Source organism: Oncorhynchus keta, chromosome 20 (genome assembly GCF_023373465.1).
Source record: "Oncorhynchus keta strain PuntledgeMale-10-30-2019 chromosome 20, Oket_V2, whole genome shotgun sequence".
Lineage (NCBI taxonomy): Eukaryota > Metazoa > Chordata > Actinopteri > Salmoniformes > Salmonidae > Oncorhynchus > Oncorhynchus keta.
In genome coordinates this window covers 4,827,376-4,852,938 of record NC_068440.1, presented here as the reverse complement: position 1 = coordinate 4,852,938, position 25,563 = coordinate 4,827,376, and the positions used below count along the sequence as shown (strand labels likewise).

The window sequence follows — 25,563 nt, the reverse complement described above, 5'->3', positions numbered from 1 at the left end:
TTAAAGATATATATTTATTGTTTGTATAATTGAATGCAAAACGTACACAAGTGGGTACTAAAATCGTGACTTTTATATTGTCAGTGCAAATATTCTATTGTCCTACAGTAATATATTATTTAAAGTGGAACGCATCAGCGTTTCTGTGTCCCAGTCTTATAATCCTAGGACCTTGGTTTTTATATACTGACAGAGACAAAGGGAGGCAGTGGTGCAGTGATTCCTCCTGTGGTGTAGGGGGTGGTGTGTGGAGTTTGGCAGCTTTTCAGATACCAACAGCTTGACATACACCGCACCGTAGGTCAGTAGAAGTTGGAGTGCTTTGGCCTGCAAAAAAAGGGATATGTTAGTTTAACATAACAACAAAAGAGACTTCGTAATACTGTATTGAACACATGCTACAGTCTATAGGTAGGCTATATCTTTAACAGTGGTGGCTGGAGCCCGTCCTCCAGATTTCTCCCTCCACCAGCCTCCACTAATCTGGAATACCATTTGTTCAACATGAGGCACTAAAGAAAAATCCTTTAGCGAGGTGTCTACATTGTAACATAAGATTACAAGTATTATTGAAAGCAGTCTAACTAACCTGAGCTGGTAGTATTTGGTCCGGTACCAAAATGTAGTTAGTAGTGAGTTTGGTGTCCTCCCTCTGGCTGGTTGAGGTACTGCCTCCAGCCTCATCGTTCATCAAGAGGGGCCTTTCCTCATCAGAACCTTCATTAACACTTGACTCCACCGCCACAGGGTCAAGGGTCATGACCTCTGACACCAGGACAAGGTGGGACATTCTCTTCTCGAGTCTCTTCTAGGGAGTGAGGGGAACCCGTTACAGTGCATTGTCTGCTAGTGCAACACAAACACTAAATGGTGATCATCACAAGATTGCCTTGCGAGGCAATTGAAAAGCAATATACACCAAATAAAACCCTCCGATGATAGGCCTAAAACACAATATGTAATACTCAAATGTCTCCTATTGTCAATGTCCAATTTCATTTCAATTTTGCTCAGACAATTCCTTATAACAGCACACAGAGATTTGTCAATATCGATCTATGCATATTATACCCCATTGGCTTCCCAAAACAGAATGTCCCTACTGAAAGCCTTGCCAAAGTGAACACGGACACAAATCAATAGAGCGAACATGGGGACATCGTGATGTACCTACCTGGGCCTCGTCTCCGACAAAGCTCATCTCCTCTAGAGTTTCAGTCAGTGTCCTCAAGCAGCGGGCCGTATCCCAGTACACAATGAACAGCTGAGCGAGACGAGACCAAAGACAGGCAGGCAGACGGTTAGAGACAGATGGATGAATGTAATGAGGACAGTTTAGATGACTAAAGTTCATATTTGGTCTAGAGGGATCAACACAATATTTAGCATATGGAGTTTCTGTAATACACATCATTTCCCGTGTTCCGTTTAGTGACACTCAAGGTGCGGGTCTATGGTCACTACCCCCTGGGCACACAATGGTTGAATCAATGTTGTTTACACATCATTTCAATTAAATTGCATTGAACCAATGTGGAATAGACGGTGAATTGACGTCTGTGCCCAGTGGGTAGACTTGTTGTGGATTCATCTCATTCAGGTACAGTGGGGCAAAACAGTATTTAGTCAGCCACCAATTGTGCAAGTTCTCCCACTTAAAAAGATGAGAGGCCTGTAATTTTCATCATAGGTACACTTCAACTATGACAGACAATATGAGAAGAAAAAAAATCCAGAAAATCACATTGTAGGATTTTTAATGAATTTATTTGCAAATTATGGTGGAAAATAATTATTTGGTCAATAACAAAAGTTTATCTCAATACTTTCTTATATACACTTTGTTGGCAATGAGAGGTCAAACGTTTTCTGTAAGTCTTCACAAGGTTTTCACACACTGTTGCTGGTATTTTGGCCCATTCCTCCATGCAAATCTCTAGAGCGGTGATGTTTTGGGGCTGTTGCTGGGCAACACGGACGTTCAACTCCCTCCAAAGATTTTCTATGGGGTTGAGATCTGGAGACTGGCTAGGCCACTCCAGGACCTTGAAATGCTTCTTACGAAGCCACTCCTTCGTTGCCCGGGCGGTGTGTTTGGGATCATTGTCATGCTGAAAGACCCAGCCACGTTTCATCTTCAATGCCCTTGCTGATGGAAGAAGGTTTTCACTCAAAATCTCACGATACATGGCCCCATTCATTCTTTCCTTTACACGGATCAGTCGTCCTGGTCCCTTTGCAGAAAAACTACCCCAAAGCATGATGTTTCCACCCCCATGCTTCACAGTAGGTATGGTGTTCTTTGGATGCAACTCAGCATTCTTTGTCCTCCAAACACGATGACTTGAGTTTTTACCAAAAAGTTATATTTTGGTTTCATCTGACCATATGACATTCTCCCAATCTTCTTCTGGATCATCCAAATGCTCTCTAGCAAACTTCAGACGGGCCTGGACATGTACTGGCTTAAGCAGGGGGACACGTCTGGCACTGCAGGATTTGAGTCCCTGGCGGCGTAGTGTGTTACTGATGGTAGGCTTTGTTACTTTGGTCCCAGCTCTCTGCAGGACATTCACTAGGTCCCCCCGTGTGGTTCTGGGATTTTTGCTGACCGTTCTTGTGATCATTTTGACTCCACGGGGTGAGATCTTGCGTGGAGCCCCAGATCGAGGGAGATTATCAGTGGTCTTGTATGTTTTCCATTTCCTAATAATTGCTCCCACAGTTGATTTCTTCAAACCAAGCTGCTTACCTTGCAGATTCAGTCTTCCCAGCCTGGTGCAGGTCTACAATTTTGTTTCTGGTGTCCTTTGACAGCTCTTTGGTCTTGGCCATAGTGGAGTTTGGAGTGTGACTGTTTGAGGTTGTGGACAGGTGTCTTTTATACTGATAACAAGTTCAAACAGGTGCCATTAATACAGGTAACGAGTGGAGGACAGAGGAGCCTCTTAAAAAAGAAGTTACAGGTCTGTGAGAGCCAGAAATCTTGCTTGTTTGTAGGTGACCAAATACTTATTTTCCACCATCATTTGCAAATAAATTCATTAAAAATCCTACAATGTGATTTTCTGGATTTTTTTTCTCATTTTCTCTGTCATAGTTGAAGTGTACCTATGATGAAAATTACAGGCCTCATCTTTTTAAGTTGGAGAACTTGCACAATTGGTGGCTGACTAAATACTTTTTTTGCCCCACTGTATCTGTTGATAGTGATTGATGCCGCTAATAAAGTTCCTCCCTTTTTGTTTTGACTTCCTACGAGCTAGAACATTTGTTACTGTCTGATTAGGATATAAAAAGGGCCTATTTCAATTCAACTACAGAATCAATTCATCGATATATAACTTCAAAGTGTCTTGCCATAATGATCGGTCAATGGAAGCGGTTAGATTTATACTACAAAAAAAACAGTAAAGGTATTTAGAAGTAATCTCGATTACAAGAAAGGGAGTGTGATAAAAAGGTTTGACACAAAATGTCTTCCATCTCAGATTGAGCTGCCTATATGTGCAGGTTACTGTAGGCTACCTGTAGAGTTCCAGTGCAGTTCTGCACCCAGTCAGCCACACCCACCAGCAGCATATGTTGGCTCAGCCTCTCATTCACCTGGATGAGTCGCACGTCAATGTTGATGTTTATCTGTAGGAAGATCTACATTAATGTTTTTTGGTCTTAGCACTGTTTTCAGACTACAGTCCAATATCTCTATAGAATTGATGGTGTTCAATAATAAGAACCACATAGGTTTCAAAGTGTCTGAATATTTATCTTCAATCCTCGTGTGTGGCATATCTATGTAGTCTATTCATTTGCTTCCACAAGCACAGATGTATTCCTATTAATATCGATGCATAATTTATGTTGCTACCACAGTTGACTAATTTTAGCACTGCGATTAAAGATTAGAAGGCATTTTATAATTAGGCTGCCCATTTAAGACTATCTTTTCCTGCAGTGGGATTTCATTCATATTTTTCAGAATTCAATTAAATTGTAATTAAAACTGCTGAAAATCAGGTGTTTCTATGTCAAACAGGCCCTCAGCCAGCCAAATCACCAGTTAAGATCTTTACCAGCCTTGCTCCCCTCCAACACAAGGTCATAAATCCCCAGCTGTCAGCAGAGCCATAAATTACCAGCTGCTCACTGCTCATTTACATTTTCATCATGTAGCAGATGTCCTTGCCCAAAAATCCATATTATATATTTTCCCTGTTCATATGTCAGCCATTGAAACCCAATGCACATTCGGTTTGATCACAACAATACGTTATCCAATAAACCACCAATAAGCCATTGGTTAAAAAAAAACATAATGACTTACCTTTTATTGAAGCTATGGTTATTATGTCATTATTCCATCACAACCATTTGATCATCTTTTCAGATGTACCGGAAAAGATGGCCTCGTTCACATTGGTCTAAAATGGTTCATGCTAATGTATTGATGTTTTAGCTTGGCGTAAATCCATTTCTGGGAAAAATGTGCAAATATTCTGTGCAGCACCTATACGCATTTGGTTTCTACAGTCTTTGACCTTTCCAACTAGGTAGAACCTGTCCTATTCGGTAGAAGTATCATAATATAGCATGTATGAGTATCCCTCCCTATGCAGTGACTTAGTGTGTACCACTCAGACACGAGTGTTACATGTGAAATTTCTGACCAATACCCACTCAAAACCCGCCCAAAAAGCCTGAAAACTAGACCAATTGTATTTGTATACAGCAAGAGTTGCCATATTTATACAATTAACCCTTTTCCATAACGCTATTGAGCCAAATACGGAATATCGTAGTAACCTGTAATGACGTTAGAAGCAAATGTAGTTTTCCTCAAAATAATAATTATTGCGAGCTAGGACATGATGTAATAAAGGAATTTGAATATGTCGCAAGAGAAAAGACTATTTGACCTTATTAAACTCGCCAGATCATTTTCCATCAATGGATGTCTATTTACCTCATTTGACTGCTATGGAAGTCGATTTACCTCATTTGACTGCTATCTCGTTTAAGCAATGAGGTACAAGGGGGTATGGTATATGGCCAATAAACCACGGCTAAGGGCTGTTCTTAAGCATGACGCCTGGATACAGCCAATAGCCGTGGTATATTGGCCATATAGTACAAAGCACGGGCACTTCCTGTTTGAGTTTCTGCCCATAGGATGGGAGGAGCAAGATGGCGTCATGGTCAGATTTGCCGAAAGGAGGGCGGGGGAGGGCCTTCTAAGCATCCCGGAAGTTTGAATAGCAATGGTTGAGAGTCTTAGTCGTGCGAGTAGGGCAGTCAATATGTTGATAGCATTTTGGCAGCCTAGTCCTCAGATTTGCTTTCTTAAAATCCTCCGCTACAATAAATGCATCCTCAGGATATGTGGTTTCCAGTTTGCATAAAGTCCATTGAAGTTCTTTGAGGGCCATCAAGGTTTCGGCTTAAGGTGGGATGTAAACGGCCGTGGTGATGACGGAGGAGAATTCTCTTGGGAGATAATATGGTCTGCATTTAATTGTGAGGTATTCTAGGTTAGGTGAACAAAATTACTTGAGTTCATGTATGTTCCTAGAATTACACCATGAGTCATTAATCATGAAACACAGCCGCCAACAATATTTTGGATGAATTGCTCTGGGGAGAGTGAACAAGGATCTGCTCCAGGGAAGTCGTAATCCTGGTCGTAATGCTGGTAGTTATGTTACTGCCACTCTATTATCCAATAGTTCTTCCCGGCTGTATGTAATGACACAAAACATTTCCTGAGCTAATAATGTAAAAAGTAGTACATAAAAAACTAAATACTGCAACGTTTTCTAAGAGCTAGTTGCGATGCTGCCATCTTGCACAGACCAGCTGGCTGGTATGTTTATGGGCATATTCAATCTCTCCCTATCCCAGTCTGCTGTCCCCACATGTTTCAAGATGGCCACCATTGTTCCTGTACCCAGGAGGCAAAGGTAATTGAACTTAATGGCTATCACCACGTAGCACTCACCTCTGTCATCATGAAGTGCTTTGAGAGACTATTTAGGGATCATATCGCCTCTACCTTACCTGCCACCCTAGACCCACTTCAATGAACTTACCTCCCCAATAGATCCACAGACGATGCAATCGTCATTACTCTGCACACTGCCCTACTCCATCTGGACAAGAGGAATACCTATGTAAGAATGCTGTTTATTGACTATAGCTCAGCATGCAACACCATAGTACCCTCCAAGCTCATCATTCAGCTCGAGTCCCTGGGTCTGAACCCTGCCCTGGCAACTGGGTCCTGGACTTCCTGACGGGCCGCCCACAGGTGGTGAAGGTAGGAAACATCCCCTCCACTCCGCCGATCCTCAACACTGGGGCCCCACAAGGGTGAGTGCTCAGCCTCCTCCTGTACTCCCTGTTCACCCATGACTGCGTGGCCAAGTAAGCCTCCAACTCAATCATCAAGTTTGCAAACAACACAACTGTAGTAGGCTTGATTACCAACAATGACGAAATAGCCTACAGGGAGGAGATGAGGGCTCTGGGAGTGTGGTGCCTGGAAAACAACCTCTCACTCAATGTCAACAAAACAAAGGTGATGATCGTGGACTTCAGGAAACAGCAGAGGGTGCACCCCCCTATCTACATCGACGGGAGCGCAGTGGAGTAGGTGGAAAGCTTCAAGTTCCTTGGTGTACACATCACTGACAATCTGAAATGGACCACCCACACAGACAGTGTGGTGAAGGCGATGCAACAGCCTCTTTTCTTTATATAATGTTTATATATCTGTCATTACTCATCTCATAATAATAATAATAATATATGCCATTTAGCAGACGCTTTTATCCAAAGCGACTTACAGTCATGTGTGCATACATTCTACTCATGTGTGTTTACTATTTTTCTATACTATTCTACTGGATCTTAGTCCGTTCCGCTCTACCATCGCTCATCCATATGTACAGTGGGGCAAAGAAGTATTTAGTCAGCCACCAATTGTGCAAGTTCTCCCACTTAAAAAGATGAGAGAGGCCTGTAATATTCATCATTGGTACAAATTCAACTATGACAGACAAAATTAGAAAAAAATCACATTGTGGGACTTTTAATTAATTAATTTGCAAATTATGGTGGAAAATAAGTATTTGATCAATAACAAAAGTTTATCTCAATACTTTGTTATATACCCTTTGTTGGCAATGACAGAGGTCAAACGTTTTCTGTAAGTCTTCACAAGGTTTTCACACACTGTTGCTGGTATTTTGGCCCATTCCTCCATGCAGATCTCCTCTAGAGCAGTGATGTTTTGGGGCTGTTGCTGGGCAACACAGACTTTCAACTCCCTCCATAGATTTTCTATGGGGTTGAGATCTGGAGACTGGCCAAGCCACTCCAGGACCTTGAAATGCTTCCATTTTACTTTGAAAAAGCCCCTCCTTCGTTTGCCCGGGCGGTGTGTTTGGGATCATTGTCATGCTGAAAGACCCAGCCACGTTTCATCTTCAATGCCCTTGCTGATGGAAGGAGGTTTTCACTCAAAATCTCACGATACATGGCCCCATTCATTCTTTCCTTTACACGGATCAGTCGTCCTGGTCCCTTTGCAGAAGAACAGCCCCAAAGCATGATGTTTCCACCCCCATGCTTCACAGTAGGTATGGTGTTCTTTGGATGCAAATCAGTATTCTTTGTCCTCCAAAGACGACTAGTTGAGTTTTTACCAAAAAGTTATATTTTGGTTTCATCTGACCATATGACATTCTCCCAATCTTCTTCTGGATCATCTAAATGCTCTCTAGCAAACTTCAGACGGGCCTGGACATGTACTGGCTTAAGCAGGGGGACACGTCTGGCACTGCAGGATTTGAGTCCCTGGCGGCGTAGTGTGTTACTGATGGTAGGCTTTGTTACTTTGGTCCCAGCTCTCTGCAGGTCATTCAATAGGTCCCCCCATGTGATTCTGGGATTTTTGCTGACCGTTCTTGTGATCATTTTGACCCCACGGGGTGAGATCTTGCGTGGAGCCCCAGATCGAGGGAGATTATCAGTGGTCTTGTATGTCTTCCATTTCCTAATAATTGCTCCCACAGTTGATTTCTTCAAACCAAGCTGCTTACCTATTGCAGATTCAGTCTTCCCAGCCTGGTGCAGGTCTACAATTTTGTTTCTGGTGTCCTTTGACATCTCTTTGGTCTTGGCCATAGTGGAGTTTGGAGTGTGACTGTTTGAGGTTGTGGACAGGTGTCTTTTATACTGATAACAAGTTCAAACAGGTGCCATTAATACAGGTAACGAGTGGATGACAGAGGAGCCTCTTAAAGAAGTTGTTACAGTTCTGTGAGAGCCAGAAATCTTGCTTGTTTGTAGGTGACCAAATACTTATTTCCACCATCATTTGCAAATAAATTCATAAAAAAATCCTACAATGTGATTTTCTGGATTTTTTTTCTCATTTTCTCTGTCATAGTTGAAGTGTACCTATGATGAAAATTACAGGCCTCTCTCATCTTTTTAAGTGGGAGATCTTGCACAATTGGTGGCTGACTAAATACTTTTTTTGCCCCACTGTATATAGTCTTAATTCATTCCTACTTAGATTTGTGTGTATTGGGTATATGTTGTGTAGTTTGTTAGATATTCCTGCACTATCTGAGCACAAGCATTTCGCTACACCCGCAACAACATCTGCTAATCATGTGTATGTGACCAATAACATTTTATTTGATATGCCACAAACCAATCCTCCGGGGTGCCTTATTGCTATTATAAACTGGTTACCAACATAATTAGAACAGTAAAAAAAAATGCTTTGTCATTCCCATGGTATATGGTCTGATATACCACAGCTTTGAGCCAATCAGCATTCAGGGCTGGAATCAGGTTTATAATTGTAAACAAATCCCCTTTGCGCATGTGCATAACTATAGATAAATCTGACAGGAGAGTTTAAGTGAGGAAAGTTGGACAGAGGATCTCAATCTCTGAGCAAGAAACACTAAGACGAACATAAAAAAATATTAGCCTACTTTCTGGCAATTGTGCTGTTATAATGTGCCAGATGTTAAGACTACAAACCATTATAAATGGCCGATTTGCGAGATTGACTTGTCATTTCAATAGGCATAGGCTACAGACTAAAATCTGGGTTTATAATCAACTTTGCCATGGTTTGCTTAGATAAAGGAAGGATGCCTATAGCTCCTGATAGGCCTACATCTAATTTCAGATGGTCTACAGTAGCCTAGACAAGATGTAGGCAAGCTGTAAACTGAACGATTTAGCAGCTTGCTTAGTTCAAATTAACAGAAAATGTATTCAACATGAATAGCGAGGCGATTTCGAGGTTAGACATGCTTGTTTCTCACAATAGCCTGCCCGAATTGGCTACTGGGGATTTGGTTATCATTTCAATCACTGAATTTAATATTAATAATATGTACATTAACTAAATATGCTTGTCAACAACAGCCAGTGTTTTAAAAACGTTTAAAAATGTTTTACCTGAAGCCTAATTTGACTACTGTTACTGTCAATCTAACGCGTTCTAACAACAGATCGGCAATTGCGATAGAGCTTTGATAACTTTTACTTTAATTAATTAAACATGCCCACTTAGTGGCAAAAATTTATTTGCAATGACTCCAGTAATATTTTCATTCGTGTTTAGATTGATGAGGGGGAAATAACAATTTAATCCATTTTAAAATAAGGCTGTAACCATAACAAAATGTGAAAAAAATGAAGGTGTCTGAATACTTTCTGAATGCACTGTAAAGTGTAATTGCGATGCAAACTCAAAATGTAATACATTTAAATTCTGTATCTGACTAGGTGTTTTCTTTTTTTAAGCCCATAACCATGTGTGTGAGGTGTATAATTTTGCTTCAAAGTAGATTTGTTAAAGACTACCAAGCAGTAAAACATTAAGTGCTGTCAGACTGATAAACAGATTGAACACCCACCTCCTTGTTACTATAGTAGAGGATGACGATGATGAATGTGGTGAGGAAGATGGAGACCAGACTGACAGACAGGCAGAGGACCCAGTAGTCAGTGACCGAGAGATACATATGAAGAGTGGAGAACACAGCACACCATATCACCACATATATAATCTGGAGGGGAGATGAAATGATACACAGTATAAATTGAACATACTAACTCTGAACAAATACAGGACACATTAGTAGAAGACACCCAGATGGTATAGGAGATCAACAGATACTGGATACTATTGTGAATAATGTAATGGATGTAAAAAAAAATATATAAAAAAATAACTAAATCACCCTTGTGTTATTAATCAAGACTTTGAGGGACCCTACCGGTGCCATGATGAAGTGGATGAGAGAGGAGTTAAGGAACAGGTATCTCCTGACCGATGGCACATTCAGTGCTATGTCTAGAGGTGTCTCAAAGTCTGCCACGGGAATCTACAGTGGAGAAACCAAATGAACCAAACAGTGGATACATGGTAATAATGTATTCTAAATGTAATGTTCCATGCAATGGCCTTCATACTTTGCCAAAATGCATTCCACAAAATAAACAAGGTAAGGGAAAAAAAGATCAGGGGAAAAAAAGACTTTGACCTGCAATATGTGTCAGGGATGTGGGTGGTCAAAAGTTTGTAAAAGTGTGTGTGACATATTTATTTCAAAAACATTGTATATCCCTTTGAGTGGTGAAGTTATTAATTACACTTGGGGTGGTGTATCAATACCCCCCCCCAGTCACTACAAATATACAGTGACCTCAATAACTCAGTTGCCGGAGAGGAAGGAAACCGCTCAGGGATTTCACCATGAGGCCAGTGGTGACTTTAAAACAGTTACAGAGTATAACGGCTGTTTAGCTCTTTGTATGACTTTTACCTCCTATCCAACTTGTGTGTCAATGACAACAAATTTACAGCCGGTAAATTTATGCTGTCCTGTCATTGATAAACGACGTCAGGCTCTGCCGCTTACGACTGACTCATCAGCATGTTTTTTTGCGTCGTCTATGTCTTTGTGCGTCAGGTTTGTAAAGTGGTGACATGAGGCATAATGCTTATGAGGCATTTGCATGTGCAGACCACCTCATAACCGGAAAGAGATTTGCGGGTTGCTATTCAACTGTTTTCATTTGGTTGTAAACCTGGTTTAACAATCTGCCATCGCCAAGTGGATTTGGAGCTAAAGTTAAATATTGACAGCACAAATGTGAAAAATGAATCTGTCTCAAGGCAGTTCACAGTACGTACCCCAACCAAATTCAGAATATGTGCAGCACAAGGCACCCACTCTGTCAATGGGTTGATCTCTCGTATGTGCGATTGCAGACCTTTGGTTGTCATTGTCCTTTGTGTCTATGTGTTACACAGAACAATAACCAGTGACAAGTCCCGAGTGGCACAGCGGTCTAAGGCACTGCATCACAGTACCTGGGTTCGATCCCAGGCTGTGTCGCAGTCGGCCCCGACCGGGAAACCCATGAAGTGGCGCACAATTGGCCCAGCATCGTCCGAGAAATTGGAAGGGTTTGATCGGCTGGGATGTCCTTGTCCAGTCGCGTTCTAGCGACTCCTTGTGGTGGGCCGCAGAGTACGACCCTGCCTCACACAGGAAGCGGCGCAGGTCCTAATCCAGGCACATGTCATCTCCCGTCTTGATTACTGCAACTCGCTGTTGGCTGGGCTCCCTGCCTGTGCCATTAAACCCCTACAACTCATCCAGAACGCCGCAGCCTGTCTGGTGTTCAACCTTCCCAAGTTCTCTCACGTCACCCCGCTCCTCCGCTCTCTCCACTGGCTTCCAGTTGAAGCTCGCATCCGCTACAAGACCATGGTGCTTGCCTACGGAGCTGTGAGGGGAACGGCACCTCAGTACCTCCAGGCTCTGATCAGGCCCTACACCCAAACAAGGGCACTGCGTTCATCCACCTCTGGCCTGCTCGCCTCCCTACCACTGAGGAAGTACAGTTCCCGCTCAGCCCAGTCAAAACTGTTCGCTGCTCTGGCCCCCAATGGTGGAACAAACTCCTCACGACGCCAGGACAGCGGAGTCAATCACCCCCCAAAAAAAAAAAAAAAAAAAGATTTAGATGCAAGTGGCTGTTCCACTGGATGTCATAAGGTGTATGCACCAATTTGTAACTCGCTCTGCTAAATGACTTAAATGTAATGTAAATGTAATGCACGCTGACTGCGGTCGCCAGCTGTACAGTGTTTCCTCTGACACATTGGTGCGGCTGGCTTCCGGGTTAAGCGAGCAGTGTGTCAAGAAGCAGTGCGGCTTGGCGGGTCGTGTATCAGAGGACTCATGGCTCTCGACCTTCGCCTCTCCCGAGTCCGCACTGGAGTTGCAGTGATGGGACATTACTGTAACTACCAATTGGGGAGCAAAAAAAGAGGTAAAAAGTACCAAAAAAATGAATAAATCAAATAACAGTCAGTTTGGGCATTTTTTGTTTAAGATGTTCTAAGATGCTGTTGTTTTATTTTCTGTACCTTTCTTTTCTGGGCCCCACACAAGCCACTCTGATTTTTTCCCACTAGGTAGAAATGCTGTGGCTACCACAGAATTCTGTAGCAATACGCCATCCCATCTGGTTTGCACTTAGTGGGACTATAATTTGTTTTCAACAGGACAATGACCCAACACACCTCCAGGCTGTGTAAGGGCTATTTGACCAAGAAGGAGAGGGATGGAGTGCTGCAGCAGATGAAAAAAGCAGGAAAAGCAGCCAACAAGTGCTCCGCATATGTGGGAACTCCTTCAAGACTGTTGGAAAAGCATTCCAGGTGATACTGGTTAAGAGAATGCCAAGAGTGTACAAAGCTGTCATCAAGACAAAGGGTGGCTACTTTGAAGAATCTCAAATATAAAATATATTTGGATTTGTTTAACAATTTTTTGGTTACTACATGATTCCATATGTGTTATTTCATAGTTTTGATGTCTTCACTATTATTCTACAATGTAGAAAATAGTCAAAGCAAAGAAAAACTCTTGAATGAGCAGGTGTGTCCAAACCTTTGACTGGTACTGTATATATACTTTTAAAAATGTCTTGCTGCCTCTTGGGCCCCACACGGGCCTGGGCCCAGGGACTCTGCATTATCTGGCCCTGCCTCTCCCTAACTATCCCAGACAGCCTGATCCAGGTGTAGAACTCGAAAGGGCCGAAAGTCTTGATTAGGGTTTTGTTCCCTAAATCACACAGTATGACTCAGCGGCTGCCCAGTCCAGTCGTGTGGAATTGTACTTATAGCAGCATCCATTGAAGTCGTACCAGCCCATGGGGCAGGATTTTTGGGATAGCTCTTCACCCCGGTCAGGAGTGTCATGTTCAATACCCAAAGCAAGGCTGAAGATAGAGACAGCACAGAGGAACACAAACATGGTTCTGGTTGGGCTGGTAGGCAGGTATGGTATGCTGGGCTGCAGTGGGTCCTGTCCTTTATTCTAATTTACAGAAGGAAGGTTTGGCTGGTGGGCATCATGTCATAGGCGGATCATGTACAGACGTGACACATCCACTAGCTCAAAGTAAATGTTATATGAATGTTATTATTATTATTATTATTATCCTCCACCTTTACTGAAGCTGTTTAATCTGTCAAATTCACTCCAGAACCTAACAAAAAACACATTCAAAGAGATAAAAGAGAGAAAGATATTTTTCTCACTTCCCTGTGCTCAAAGGGGCTGATGCTGAGAGACCAAAGGTAATCGCCTCGTTCCGCCCCAGTTCCACCCCCCCCCCCTGGACACCTGCCCTTCTCCATTCATCATTGATATTGTCCAGTGTAACCTGTTCTCTGGGCAGCCAAACAAATCCTGCACATGCGCAGTCGGGTTGGTTCTTTAGCTATCAGGAAGAAGGTGTCCAGCCGCTCCGCTCCAAATGCATCACAACAGCCAGTCTAGATAAGGGGGTATTGACACGCAACCCAGAAGTCATATCACCTCTGGAGATGTATTCTTCTCATAATTCCTGTGCCATGTTTTGGTACAGGGCTTTTGACACCAAAAACACACACTGGATGTGATGTTTTGGCCAACAACTTCGACTTGGAGGTAAAATTTTCAACATTAACTGCGGTTCAATTTTTATTTCAATTGATTAGACACGGTAAACTGATTTTTAAGAATATAACTTAAAAATGCTTCATGAGCTTAGTGCACCGGTCTTAACCCATCATAACCCAAAATATAAGGATAGGCCGGGGATTCATTCCGATCTGTAAAGTAATTTCCGATAGAGCCGACAGCGTTTGTCTCTGCGAACACAGGAAACTGCCTTTAAAAGGTGCATAGCCTAAAAGGGGCAATAGGCTGGAATCGCAAACTCACTCCATGATTTATATTTTGATTTAGTTTAAGTCTATTTTAAACAAACTATTGCCTATAGCTTAAAAATATGTTCAACTATCATGTTGATCTCATGGACTAAGTCATGGCATGCAAAACTTTATCATTTCATTTGCTTGCGTTTCTCCATGCTAGCAAATTAAGTTTTGGGGCTGTTTGCTGACACACAAATTCAAGATTGTGGGTTTAGCACGTTTTTCTTCATGAAAACTTCTCAGATCGAAATAACAGTGGGCCTATATTTTGGTGAGACATAAAACAGTCTGATAGAGGAAGTGTGATTACAAACTCATTTAAACTCAGAAAAAAAAGAAACGTCCCTTTTTCAGGACCCTGTCTTGCAAAGATAATTCATAAAAATCTAAATAACTTCACAGATCTCCATTGCAAAGGGTTTAAACACTGTTTCCCATGCTTGTTCAATGAACCATAAACAATTAATGAACATGCACCTGTGGAATGGTCGTTAAGACACTGACAGCTTACAGACGGTAGGCAATTAAAGTCACAGTTATGAAAACTTAGGGCATTAAAGAGGCCTTTCTACTGACTCTGAAAAACACCAAAGGAACGATGCCCAGGGTCCCTGCTCATCTGTGTGAACGTGCCTTAGGCATGCTGCAAGGAGGCATGAGGAGATGTGGCCAGGACAATAAATTGCAATGTCCGTACTGAGACGCCTAAGGCAGCTCTACAGGGAGGAAGGATGGACAGCTGATCGTCCTCGCAGTGGCAGACCACGTGTAACAACACCTGCACAGGATCGGTACATCCGAACATCACACCCGCGGGACAGGTACAGGATGGCAGCAACAACTGCCCGAGTTACACCAGGAACGCACAATCCCTCCATCAGTGCACAGACTGTCCGCAACAGGCTGAGAGAGGACTGACTGAGGGCTTGTAGGCATGTTGTAAGGCAGGTCCTCACCAGACATCACCGGCACAAGTCCACCATCGCTGGACCAGACAGGACTTGCAAAATCTGCTCTTCTCTGATGAGTGGCGGTTTTGTCTCACCAGGGCTGATGGTCGGATTTGCGTTTATTGTCGAAGGAATGAGCATTACACCGAGGCCTGTACTCTGGAGCGGGATCGATTTGGAGGTGGAGGGCTGGTCATGGTCTGGGGCGGTGTGGCACAGCATCATTGGACTGAGCTTGTTGTCATTGCAGGCAATCTCAACGCTGTGCGTTATAGGGAAGACATCCTCCTCACTCATGTGGTACCCTTCCTGCAGGCTCATCCTGACATGACCCTCCAGCATGACAATGCCACCAGCCATACACTGCCTGTTCTGTGCGTGATTTCCTGCATCCTGCAAGACAAGAATGTCAGTATTCTGCATAGCCAACAAAGATGCCAGATCTCAATCCCATTGAGCACGTCTGGGACCTCTTGGATCAGATGGTGAGGGCTAGGGAATGTCCGGGAACTTGCAGGTGCCTTAGTGGAAGAGTGGGGTAACATCTCACAGCAAGAACTGGCAACACTGCAGTACTTAATGCAGCTAGTGGCCACACCAGATACTGACTGTTACTTTGATTTTGACCCCCCCTTTGTTTAGGGACACATCGTTCCCTTTCTGTTAGTCACATGTCTGTGGAATTTGTTCATTTTATCTCTGTTGTTGAATCTTGTTATGTCCAAACAAATATGTTAAACATGTTAAAAAGTTAAATGCAGTTGACAGTGAGAGGAGTTTAGTTTAGTTTAGTTTAGTTTAGTTCAAGCTCCCCACACAAGTGGACAGGCTGCTTGACATTTGATGAGAATAAAAATGGCCAGTGGGCACCCAGAGAGAGGGAGAGAGTGTGTGTTTATGTGTATGTGTGTGTTTGTGTTTGCTCTGACCTGGAAGCCGTCCCTCTCCAGCAGAGCCCTGCAGAGCGACAGATCAAACCTGGGGCTCAGCATGGAGGAGGTTGGTACTGCCAGCACACACTGACCTGGAGGGGGGAAACAGAAGGGAGAGGGGCAGAGAGAGACGGTAGGAGAGAGAGAGAGAGAGGCGAGGAGAGTGTTCATTTTGACAATAACACATTCTGACAGAGATTTTAACAAGTGATGAAAAAGGAGAGAGAGTCAAACCATTGAGAAATAATAAAAAAAGATATTTAGAGTAAATAAATAAAGTGGGACATTGTGAAAAGGGTTTGTTTATCCCAAAAACTTGCCAAGATGGAAAAAATAGAACAAAGAAGAGAAACAAACCAAGAATAATTTTTTGACAAAGACCATATATTGATCAGACTTTTACCCATAGTACAATTTGATAACTATGTTACTACGCACCATTCTTCCATCTAGATGTTCTTCTGTTTTCTGGCAGGATCTTGGATGATCGTCTTAGGTCAGCTTCAACATCACTCTCGTCTGAATGCACAGAAGTCTTGTCCTCCATCTCATCCATGATGACGAGACCCTGAACGAGCAAAAACAGTCATACAGTTGAATCAAAATCCCTAGAGCATGAACAGCCCTGACCGTCAGCGTGAAATACACAGTGCATCTGACCACAGCAACACAGTTCCCGTTAGCCTGGTCCCAGATCTGTTTTTGCTGTCTTGCCAACTCCTACAATGACTAAGAGAGTTGGAAAGCCTGCACAAATAGATCTCGGACCAGGCTACATCCGTTGCTCAAGCAGACAGATGCTTGGTCTGATTACAACACCACTTCCCAGTTGTCCCATGTGCCGTAGGTTGTCAGATATGTGTGTAAAGTATACACAGTATATGAAGTGAGTCATAACATTACAGAAAGCCATTTTGAAAGAAGGTCGACGACATCCGATCCTCGTTTGCTAAGTCAAACGACACCGCTGGTTCTGCTCACACTGCCCTACCCTGTGCTCTGACCTCTTTCTCCCCTCTCTCTCCGGATGAAATCTCGCGTCTTGTGACGGCCGGCCGCCCAACAACCTGCCCGCTTGACCCTATCCCCTCCTCTCTTCTCCAGACCATTTCCGGAGACCTTCTCCCTTACCTCACCTCGCTCATCAACTCATCCCTGACCGCTGGCTACGTCCCTTCCGTCTTCAAGAGAGCGAGAGTTGCACCCCTTCTGAAAAAACCTACACTCGATCCCTCCGATGTCAACAACTACAGACCAGTATCCCTTCTTTCTTTTCTCTCCAAAACTCTTGAACGTGCCGTCCTTGGCCAGCTCTCCCGCTATCTCTCTCAGAATGACCTTCTTGATCCAAATCAGTCAGGTTTCAAGACTAGTCATTCAACTGAGACTGCTCTTCTCTGTATCACGGAGGCGCTCCGCACTGCTAAAGCTAACTCTCTCTCCTCTGCTCTCATCCTTCTAGACCTATCGGCTGCCTTCGATACTGTGAACCATCAGATCCTCCTCTCCACCCTCTCCGAGTTGGGCATCTCCGCCCACACTTGGATTGCGTCCTACCTGACGGCTCCTACCACACTTGCGCTCTCACCACTTGTCCCCCAGGGCTCTGTTCTAGGCCCTCTCCCTGACAGGTCACTTGGCTCTGTCATAACCTCACATGGTCTCTCCTATCATTGCTATGCAGACGACACACAATTAATCTTCTCCTTTCCCCCTTCTGATGACCAGGTGGCGAATCGCATCTCTGCATGTCTGGCAGACATATCAGTGTGGATGACGGATCACCACCTCAAGCTGAACCTCGGCAAGACGGAGCTGCTCTTCCTCCCGGGGAAGGACTGCCCGTTCCATGATCTCGCCATCACGGTTGACAACTCCATTGTGTCCTCCTCCCAGAGCGCTAAGAACCTTGGCGTGATCCTGGACAACACCCTGTCGTTCTCAACTAACATCAAGGCGGTGGCCCGTTCCTGTAGGTTCATGCTCTACAACATCCGCAGAGTACGACCCTGCCTCACACAGGAAGCGGCGCAGGTCCTAATCCAGGCACTTGTCATCTCCCGTCTGGATTACTGCAACTCGCTGTTGGCTGGGCTCCCTGCCTGTGCCATTAACCCCCTACAACTCATCCAGAACGCCGCAGCCCGTCTGGTGTTCAACGTCACCCCGCTCCTCCGCTCTCTCCACTGGCTTCCAGTTGAAGCTCGCATCCGCTACAAGACCATGGTGCTTGCCTACGGAGCTGTGAGGGGAACGGCACCTCAGTACCTCCAGGCTCTGATCAGGCCCTACACCCAAACAAGGGCACTGCGTTCATCCACCTCTGGCCTGCTCGCCTCCTACCACTGAGGAAGTACAGTTCCCGCTCAGCCCAGTCAAAACTGTTCGCTGCTCTGGCCCCCAATGGTGGAACAAACTCCCTCACGACGCCAGGACAGCGGAGTCAATCACCACCTTCCGGAGACACCTGAAACCCCACCTCTTTAAGGAATACCTAGGATAGGATAAAGTAATCCTTCTCACCCCCCTTAAAAGATTTAGATGCACTATTGTAAAGTGGCTGTTCCACTGGATGTCATAAGGTGAATGCACCAATTTGTAAGTCGCTCTGGATAAGAGCGTCTGCTAAATGACTTAAATGTAAAATGTAAATGTAGAAAGCAGCACATTCCAGTGTGATGCAAAACAAAGAATGACATTGAAATTAGAACATTTGACGAATGTTCCCTCAGTAGATAGTGTTTTCCTCTGGGGCGTGGCTTGTACTGACACTGTTGGAGAAGACATGTCCAATGGCTGAAGCTCCCTTCGAGATGCCCAATCGGAGACTGCAGCTTTATCTAGCAATGGCATCAAACGCCAAAAGCTTAAGTTTGGAGAAGTCCGTTGAGTTAAGACAAGCACTTGATGTGTCCTATGTTTCAAAAGCAACCGGAAACCACATCACTTCTCCTTTTAGAACAGATTACATTGCTCTGCTGTGTTATGTCAGCATGTTGGAGAAACCAACAGAAGAATGAAACTAAAGTTTACCAACAAGGTTTCTGATTCAGCACTTTCGAGTTTCAACTTAAGTTTCAACAATCATTTTAGTAGCTGACTTTTTTTTCCCGGCTACAGATTTCACAGGTTTCTGTTAAAAGTGGCTAAGCTGTACAACAGTAATAAGATGAGATAGACATACTGCACCTCAACAGGGTCAATCTTCAACGCACAATACACAGCCAAGTTATCGCTCTGCTTTCAACAGCTACAAACTCTGAAAGTGAAAGTGAGAAAATAAAGGGACAGAGAGCAGCTACATTTCTTGACACCACTGTTGCTTTCTAATTCATTCTCTCCTTCTTGCTCTCTCTCTCCCACCGTTCCTCGTTCCCTCTCCCTCTGTGTCTCTCGTTTGATTGTTAGAGAGGGAGACACATTTTAGCACAAACGTGTGAAAAGGCTGTCGGCAAGCGTGACTTCAAGTTGTCTTCTTCTATACCTACACCAGTTCTCTCTCTCCTCTCTCTATTTTCCTCTCTCTCGCCCTCTATCTCTCTCTCCTTTTTCTCTCTCTCTCAATTCAATGTTAAGGGCTTTATTGGCATGGGAAACACATGTTTACATTGCAAAAGCAAGTGAAATAGATAATAAACAAAAGTGAAATAAACAATAAAAAATTAACAGTAAACATTACACTTACAAAAGCTCCAAAATAATAAAGACATTTCACATGTCATATTATGTAAATATACAGTCTTGTAATGATGTGAAAATTGTTAAAGTGCAATAAAATAAATAAACATAAATATCAATTGTATATACAATGGTGTTTGTTCTTCACTGGTTGCCCTTTTCTTGTGGCAACAGGTCACAAATCTGGCTTCTGTGATGGCACACTGTGGTATTCCACCCAATAGATACGGGAGTGTTTCAAAATTGGATTTGTTTTCAAATTCTTTGTGGGTCTGTGTAATCTGATACGGTCATACATTTGGCAGGAGGTTAGGAAGTGCAGCTCAGATTCCAACTCATTTTGTGGGCAGTGTGCACATAGTCTGTCTTACCTTGAGAGCCAGGTCTGCCTATTGTCAATTCAATTCAAGGGCTTTATCAGAATAGGAAACGCATGTTAACATTGCCAAAGCAAGTGAAGTATATAATAAACAAAAGTGAAATTAACAATAAAAATGAACAGTAAACATTACACTCACAGACGTTCCACAGAATAAAGACATTTCCCATGTCATATTATGTTGTATATACAGTGTTGTAACGATGTGCAAATACAAGTACAAAAGTACAAAAGGGAAAATAAATCAACATACATACATACATCTCTCTCTCTCTCTCTCTCTCTCTCTCCCCTCTCTCTCTCTCTCTCTCTCTCTCTCTCTCTCTCTCCTCTCTCTCCCTCTCCCTCTCTCTCTCTCTCTCTCTCTCTCTCCTCTCTCTCTCCCTCTCCCTCTCTCTCTCCCTCTCTCTCTCTCCTCTCTCTCTCTCTCTCTCTCTCTCTCTCTCTCTCTCTCTCTCTCTCTCCTCTCTCTCTCTCTCTCCCTCTCTCTCTCCTCTCTCTCTCTCTCTCTCTCTCTCTCTCTCTCTCTCTCTCTCTCTCTCTCTCTCTCTCTCTCTCTCTCTCTCTCTCTCTCTCTCTCTCTCTCTCAAGCACACACTCTCATTCTCACTTGCTGCTGTAAGCAAGTGAGTTGCCAACTTTCAAACAGTTTGACTACGCTGGTGCCCCTAATGAAAAAAGTACCTTTACAAGTGCCTGTTTACACTTTTATGTGAATGACTGTGTATTGCTGTGTAAGAGCATGTGATGTTTGATGTGTGTTGTGTGCGTCTGTGTGTTTCTCTACGAAAGGTTTTATGACAGTGTCACGCCTTGGTCTTAGTATTTTGTGTTTTCTTTAATTATTTGTTCAGGCCAGGGTGTGACATGGGTTTATTGTATTGTCTTATTGGGGTTTTTGTAGGCATTGGGATTGTGGTTGATTAGGGGTGTTGTATAGGCTTGGCTGCCTGAAGCGGTTCTCAATCAGAGTCAGGTGATTCTTGTTGTCTCTGATGGGGAACCGTATTTAGGTAGCCTGGGTTTCACTGTGTATTTCGTGGGTGATTGTTCCTGTCTCTGTGTAGTTTCACCAGATAGGCTGTAATTTGATTTCACGTTCCGTTTGTTGTTTTTGTATTTTTACAGTTATTTCATGTGTCACTTTTTTCATTAAGTCATGAATAACCACCACGCTGCATTTCGGTCCTACTCTCTTTCTACAAACGAAGAACGACGTTACAGACAGATGTGAGGGGAAAAGCTCTTCAGAGTTCTCCTCATCTATTTACTCTACTTCTACTTCTAGGAATGTTTTTTAAAGATAAAAAAAACATTTTACAGAGTCATTGTGTGCACCAGTTACAGTTGAGGTTCTGAACATAAAGAAATACACATGACTAATAGGACAACTCTCCAGAGACTATACAATGTAGAAAAATATTACATTTAAAGGTCCTACCTACCCGCACTTAAGATGAAAGTAATTTCCATGACTGGAAGTCTATGTGTATCTGTTAGCTTACCCATAGACTTAGTCATTGCGCAAACTCTAGTTAGCATTGGCTCGCAAAACAATCTCTAAGTTCCTTTATACTGGACACAGAGACATAAAAACGGTATCCATAAGTTCATCGGACTTTGGGGAAATAGATAAAGAGCCTCATTACCCAAATCCCCTTTTAAAGTCCCATTTACTTTAATACAGTTACAGCATTTCAAACATTCCCCCAGAAGCATTTAACCTTTTCCGTCTCAACTATTTGGTCCTTTTTCCTCACATACAACTACACTTCCCAATATACACTACATGGCCCAAAGTATGTGGACACCTGCTCGTCTAACATCGCATTCCAAAATCATGGGCATTAATATGGAGTTGGTCCCCCCTTTGCTGCAATAACCGATGATGGAACATTTCTGTGGGGACTCAGTGTCACGCCCTGACCATAGAGAGCCCTCTGGGTTCTCTATGGTGTAATAGGTCAGAGCGTGACTTGGGGAGTTTTCTAGTTATTATAGTTCTATGTTGGTGTGTGAGTATGGTTCCCAATTGGAGGCAACTGAATATCGTTGCCTCTAATTGGGGATCATACTTAGTGTGTCCCTTTTCCCACCTGCGTTGTGGGATATTGTTTTGTTTAGTGCCTATGTGCGCTACGTACTGCACGTTCATGAATTCTTTGTTGTTTTGTTTTGATAATAAATATGTGGAACTCTACTCACGCTGCGTCTTGGTCCGATTATTTAAACGATGGTTGTGACAGAATATCCCATTACAGGACCAAGCAGCGAGCCCAGGAGTTAAAGGAGAGTTGGACATGGGAGGAAATACTGGGTGGATGTGAGACCCTTCCTTGGCAGGAGTCGCCAAGGAGTATAGGAAGACAGCGACGGCCACAAACAGCCCAAGGGCAACCCCAAGATTTTTTTTGGGGGGGGACACAAAGGGTGGTCGGCAGAGACGAGGAGAGAGCCAGAGTTGGGAGTTGATGGAGCAATTGGAGGAGGGAGATCGGAGAGAGATGTTGGTTAGATGTAGTCTGCAGCGCACTCGCCATGAAGAGCATGTCATCAGTCCGGTGAAACCTGTGCTGGCTCCATGCACCAGGCCTCCAGTGCGCCTTCCCAGCCCTGTACGTCCTGTGCCGGCTCTCCGCACTCACCCTGGAGAGTGTGTCACCAGCCCTGAGTCTCCAGCGATGGTCTACAGCCCGGAACCTCCAGTGACAGTCTACGGCCCAGAGCTTCCAGCGACGGTTCACAGTCCAGAGCCTCCAGTGACGGTCCACGGCCCGGAGCTTCCTACGCCGGTGCCATGGCTGGAGCCTTCCTCTGCGCCAAGTGCCCAGTCCAGGCACGGCGTCCAGTCCCGCTCTATGGCCGGAGCCTTCCTCTGCGCCGGTGCCCAGTCCGGGCACAACGTCCAGTCCCGCTCCATGGCCGGAGCCTTCCTCTGCGCCGGTGCCCAGTCCGGGCACGGCGTCCAGTCCCGCTCCATGGAGCCTTCCTCTGCGCCGGTGCCCACTCAGCCACAAGAGCATTAGTGAAGTCAGGCACTGATGTTGGGCGATTAGGCTTGGCTCGCAGTCGGCATTCCAATTCATCCCAAATGATGGGGTTGAGGTCAGGGCTCTGCAAGCTAGTCAAGTTCTTCCACACCGATCTCGACAAACCATTTATGTATGGACCTCACTTTGTGCACAGGGGCATTGTCATGCTGAAATAGGAAATGGCCTTCAACAAACTGTTGCCACAAAGTTGGAAACACAGAATCGTCTGGAATGCCATTGTATGCTGTAGGGTTAAGATTTCCCTTCACTGGAAGTAAGGGGCCTAGTCCGAACAATGAAAACAGCCCCAGACCTTCTCCACCCAACTTTACAGTTGGCACTATACATTCGTGCAGGTACCGTTCTCCTGGTATCCGCCAAACCCAGATTCGCCCATAGGACTGACGGATGGTGAAGCGTGATTCATCACTCCAGAGAATGCATTTCCACTTCTTCAGTGTGCAATGGGGGTGAGTTTTACACCACTCCAGCCAATGTTTGGCAATGTGCATTGTGATCTTAGGCTTGTGTGCGGCTGCTCGGCCATGGAAACCCAATTCATGATGCTCCTGACGAACAGTTATTGTGCTGAGGTTGCTTCCAGAGGTAGTTTGGAACTCGGAAGTGAGTGTTCGACAGATGATTTGTACGTACTACGCGCTTCAGCACTCGCCGATCCCGTTCTGTGAGCTTGTGTGGCCTACCACTTCACGGCTAAGCCGTTGTTGCTCCTAGACGTTTCCACTTCACAATAACAGCATTTACAGTTTACCAGAGCAGCTCAAGCAGAGCAGAAATTTGACAAACTGACGTGTTGAAAGTCCTATGACGGTGCCACATTGAAAGTCACTGAGCTCTTCAGTACGGGCCATTCTACTGCCAATGTTTGTCTATGCAGATTGCATGGTGGTGTGCTCGATTTTATACACCTGTCAGCAACGGGTGTGGCCAAATCTACTCATTTGAAGGGGTGTCCACATACTTTTGGCCCTGGTGTGTAATTTAATTTTACTTGACCCCCTCTTACTCACTTACACCCCCCCCCCCCTCTCGCTCTCCCAGCTTGACTCATTAGTCTAACCACATGACTGGTGGAATGAGGTCTACACTTCTCAGAATGGGAGAGTGAATGAGACAATGAGTCCACAACAACAAACTTTTCTTGTAATAAACAAATGGAAATAACCTCACAGAGGTGACAGAACTAAGATCGTACTTGAAATATATGAGGCAGCAATGCACACACATGGCCAACACACACACAAACACCATTCCTTACCTACCTTAGCTTGGTGTTGTTGTCCCAGCTGGTGTGTGCGTTGATCTGGATGCCAGTGAGTTTAGCAGATGTTCTCCAGGTTGTCATGACTCTGGTCTGGTGGTCTGCTGCTATGGGCTGGGACTGTCACACATTAACTCTTGCCCCACAGGCATGAACGCACACACACACACACACACACACACACACACACACACACACACACACACACACACACACACACACACACACACACACACACACACACACACACACACACATGCAATGATGGACGCACGAGCGTGCACAAACACACACACAATCACACACGCACTGACAAATTAGAAATTAGATCATGGAAATCTGTATACTTTTGTGAGACTAAATAGATTAACTCAGTTGACCTGAAACATTGTCTGGGGACAACAATCTGATGACTCATGTAATAAAAGTGTGAAGGATTCCACCTTGGTGTTGAGATTACAATGAAGTTTCATATTGTTCTCTCTATAATTTCAAGAACTCGATGAGGGCAAAGTTGAGATGAAATGTTGACTTGGTGTCTCAGTGGTTTATTACCCAGGCTACAGTAAACAGTGTGACCGTGTTATGGCACAACACAGTCATGTTGGCCAGTCTTTCACGGCACTACAGTTCTCTGCCTAGAATGCCATCTTGGGGTATGAAGGAGTAAATCAAATGTAATACTTAGTGTCAGTCACTTATCATCATCGTAATGGTAATATTGAGGGTGAACAAAGTTCATATTCAGTTTAGAGTGATTAACAATGTTTAGCATATTTATATATTTTCCCTTTCTGTAATACACATTATGTCCCGTGTTCTTTCTGTAATGTTCACTAGACTAGATGCTGCATGTCATGGAGTAAACTCATATCTGTTTTTAGTGATTGATGCCAGACTGGAGGTACAAGGACCAAGGGCACAATGATTATTGTGAGGTTGGCAGGTAGCCTAGTGGTTAGAGCATTGGGCCAGTAGCCAAAGGTTGCAGGTTCA

The 25,563-nt window shown here is 44.1% G+C and overlaps 1 protein-coding gene across 3 annotated transcripts; it reads right to left on the bottom strand.

Annotated features, from left to right (window-relative positions):
* On the bottom strand, window positions 1-24,653 carry LOC118399198 (transmembrane protein 268-like). 3 transcript variants are annotated; one of them, XM_035795081.2, is made up of 10 exons: window positions 24,569-24,653; window positions 19,386-19,455; window positions 16,635-16,764; window positions 16,194-16,288; window positions 10,308-10,415; window positions 9,945-10,097; window positions 3,529-3,639; window positions 1,175-1,264; window positions 590-808; window positions 1-327 (listed from the first exon to the last, which is right to left on the bottom strand). In XM_035795081.2, the coding sequence occupies exons 3-10, from the start codon at window positions 16,750-16,752 to the stop codon at window positions 157-159; spliced, it is 1,065 nt and encodes a 354-aa protein (XP_035650974.1). In that variant the 5' UTR covers window positions 16,753-16,764; window positions 19,386-19,455; window positions 24,569-24,653; the 3' UTR covers window positions 1-156. The 3 variants fall into 3 exon arrangements, with proteins under 3 accessions (XP_035650974.1, XP_052327877.1, XP_035650973.1); XM_052471917.1 differs by lacking the exon at window positions 19,386-19,455 and having other exon boundaries at window positions 24,569-24,625; XM_035795080.2 differs by lacking the exon at window positions 24,569-24,653 and having other exon boundaries at window positions 19,386-19,782.
* Window positions 24,654-25,563: the final 910 nt, after the last annotated feature.

Bases quoted from the DNA above. Each gene is read 5' to 3' on its own strand.
- LOC118399198 (XM_035795081.2), bottom strand. From the start codon at position 16,752: ATGGATGAGATGGAGGACAAGACTTCTGTGCATTCAGACGAGAGTGAT. The intron at 10,416-16,193 runs GTCAGAGCAAAC...TCTCCACTGTAG, and splicing joins TGGAGAGGGACGGCTTCCAG to ATTCCCGTGGCAGACTTTGA. The intron at 10,098-10,307 runs GTAGGGTCCCTC...TCTCCCCTCCAG, and splicing joins TCCACTTCATCATGGCACCG to ATTATATATGTGGTGATATG.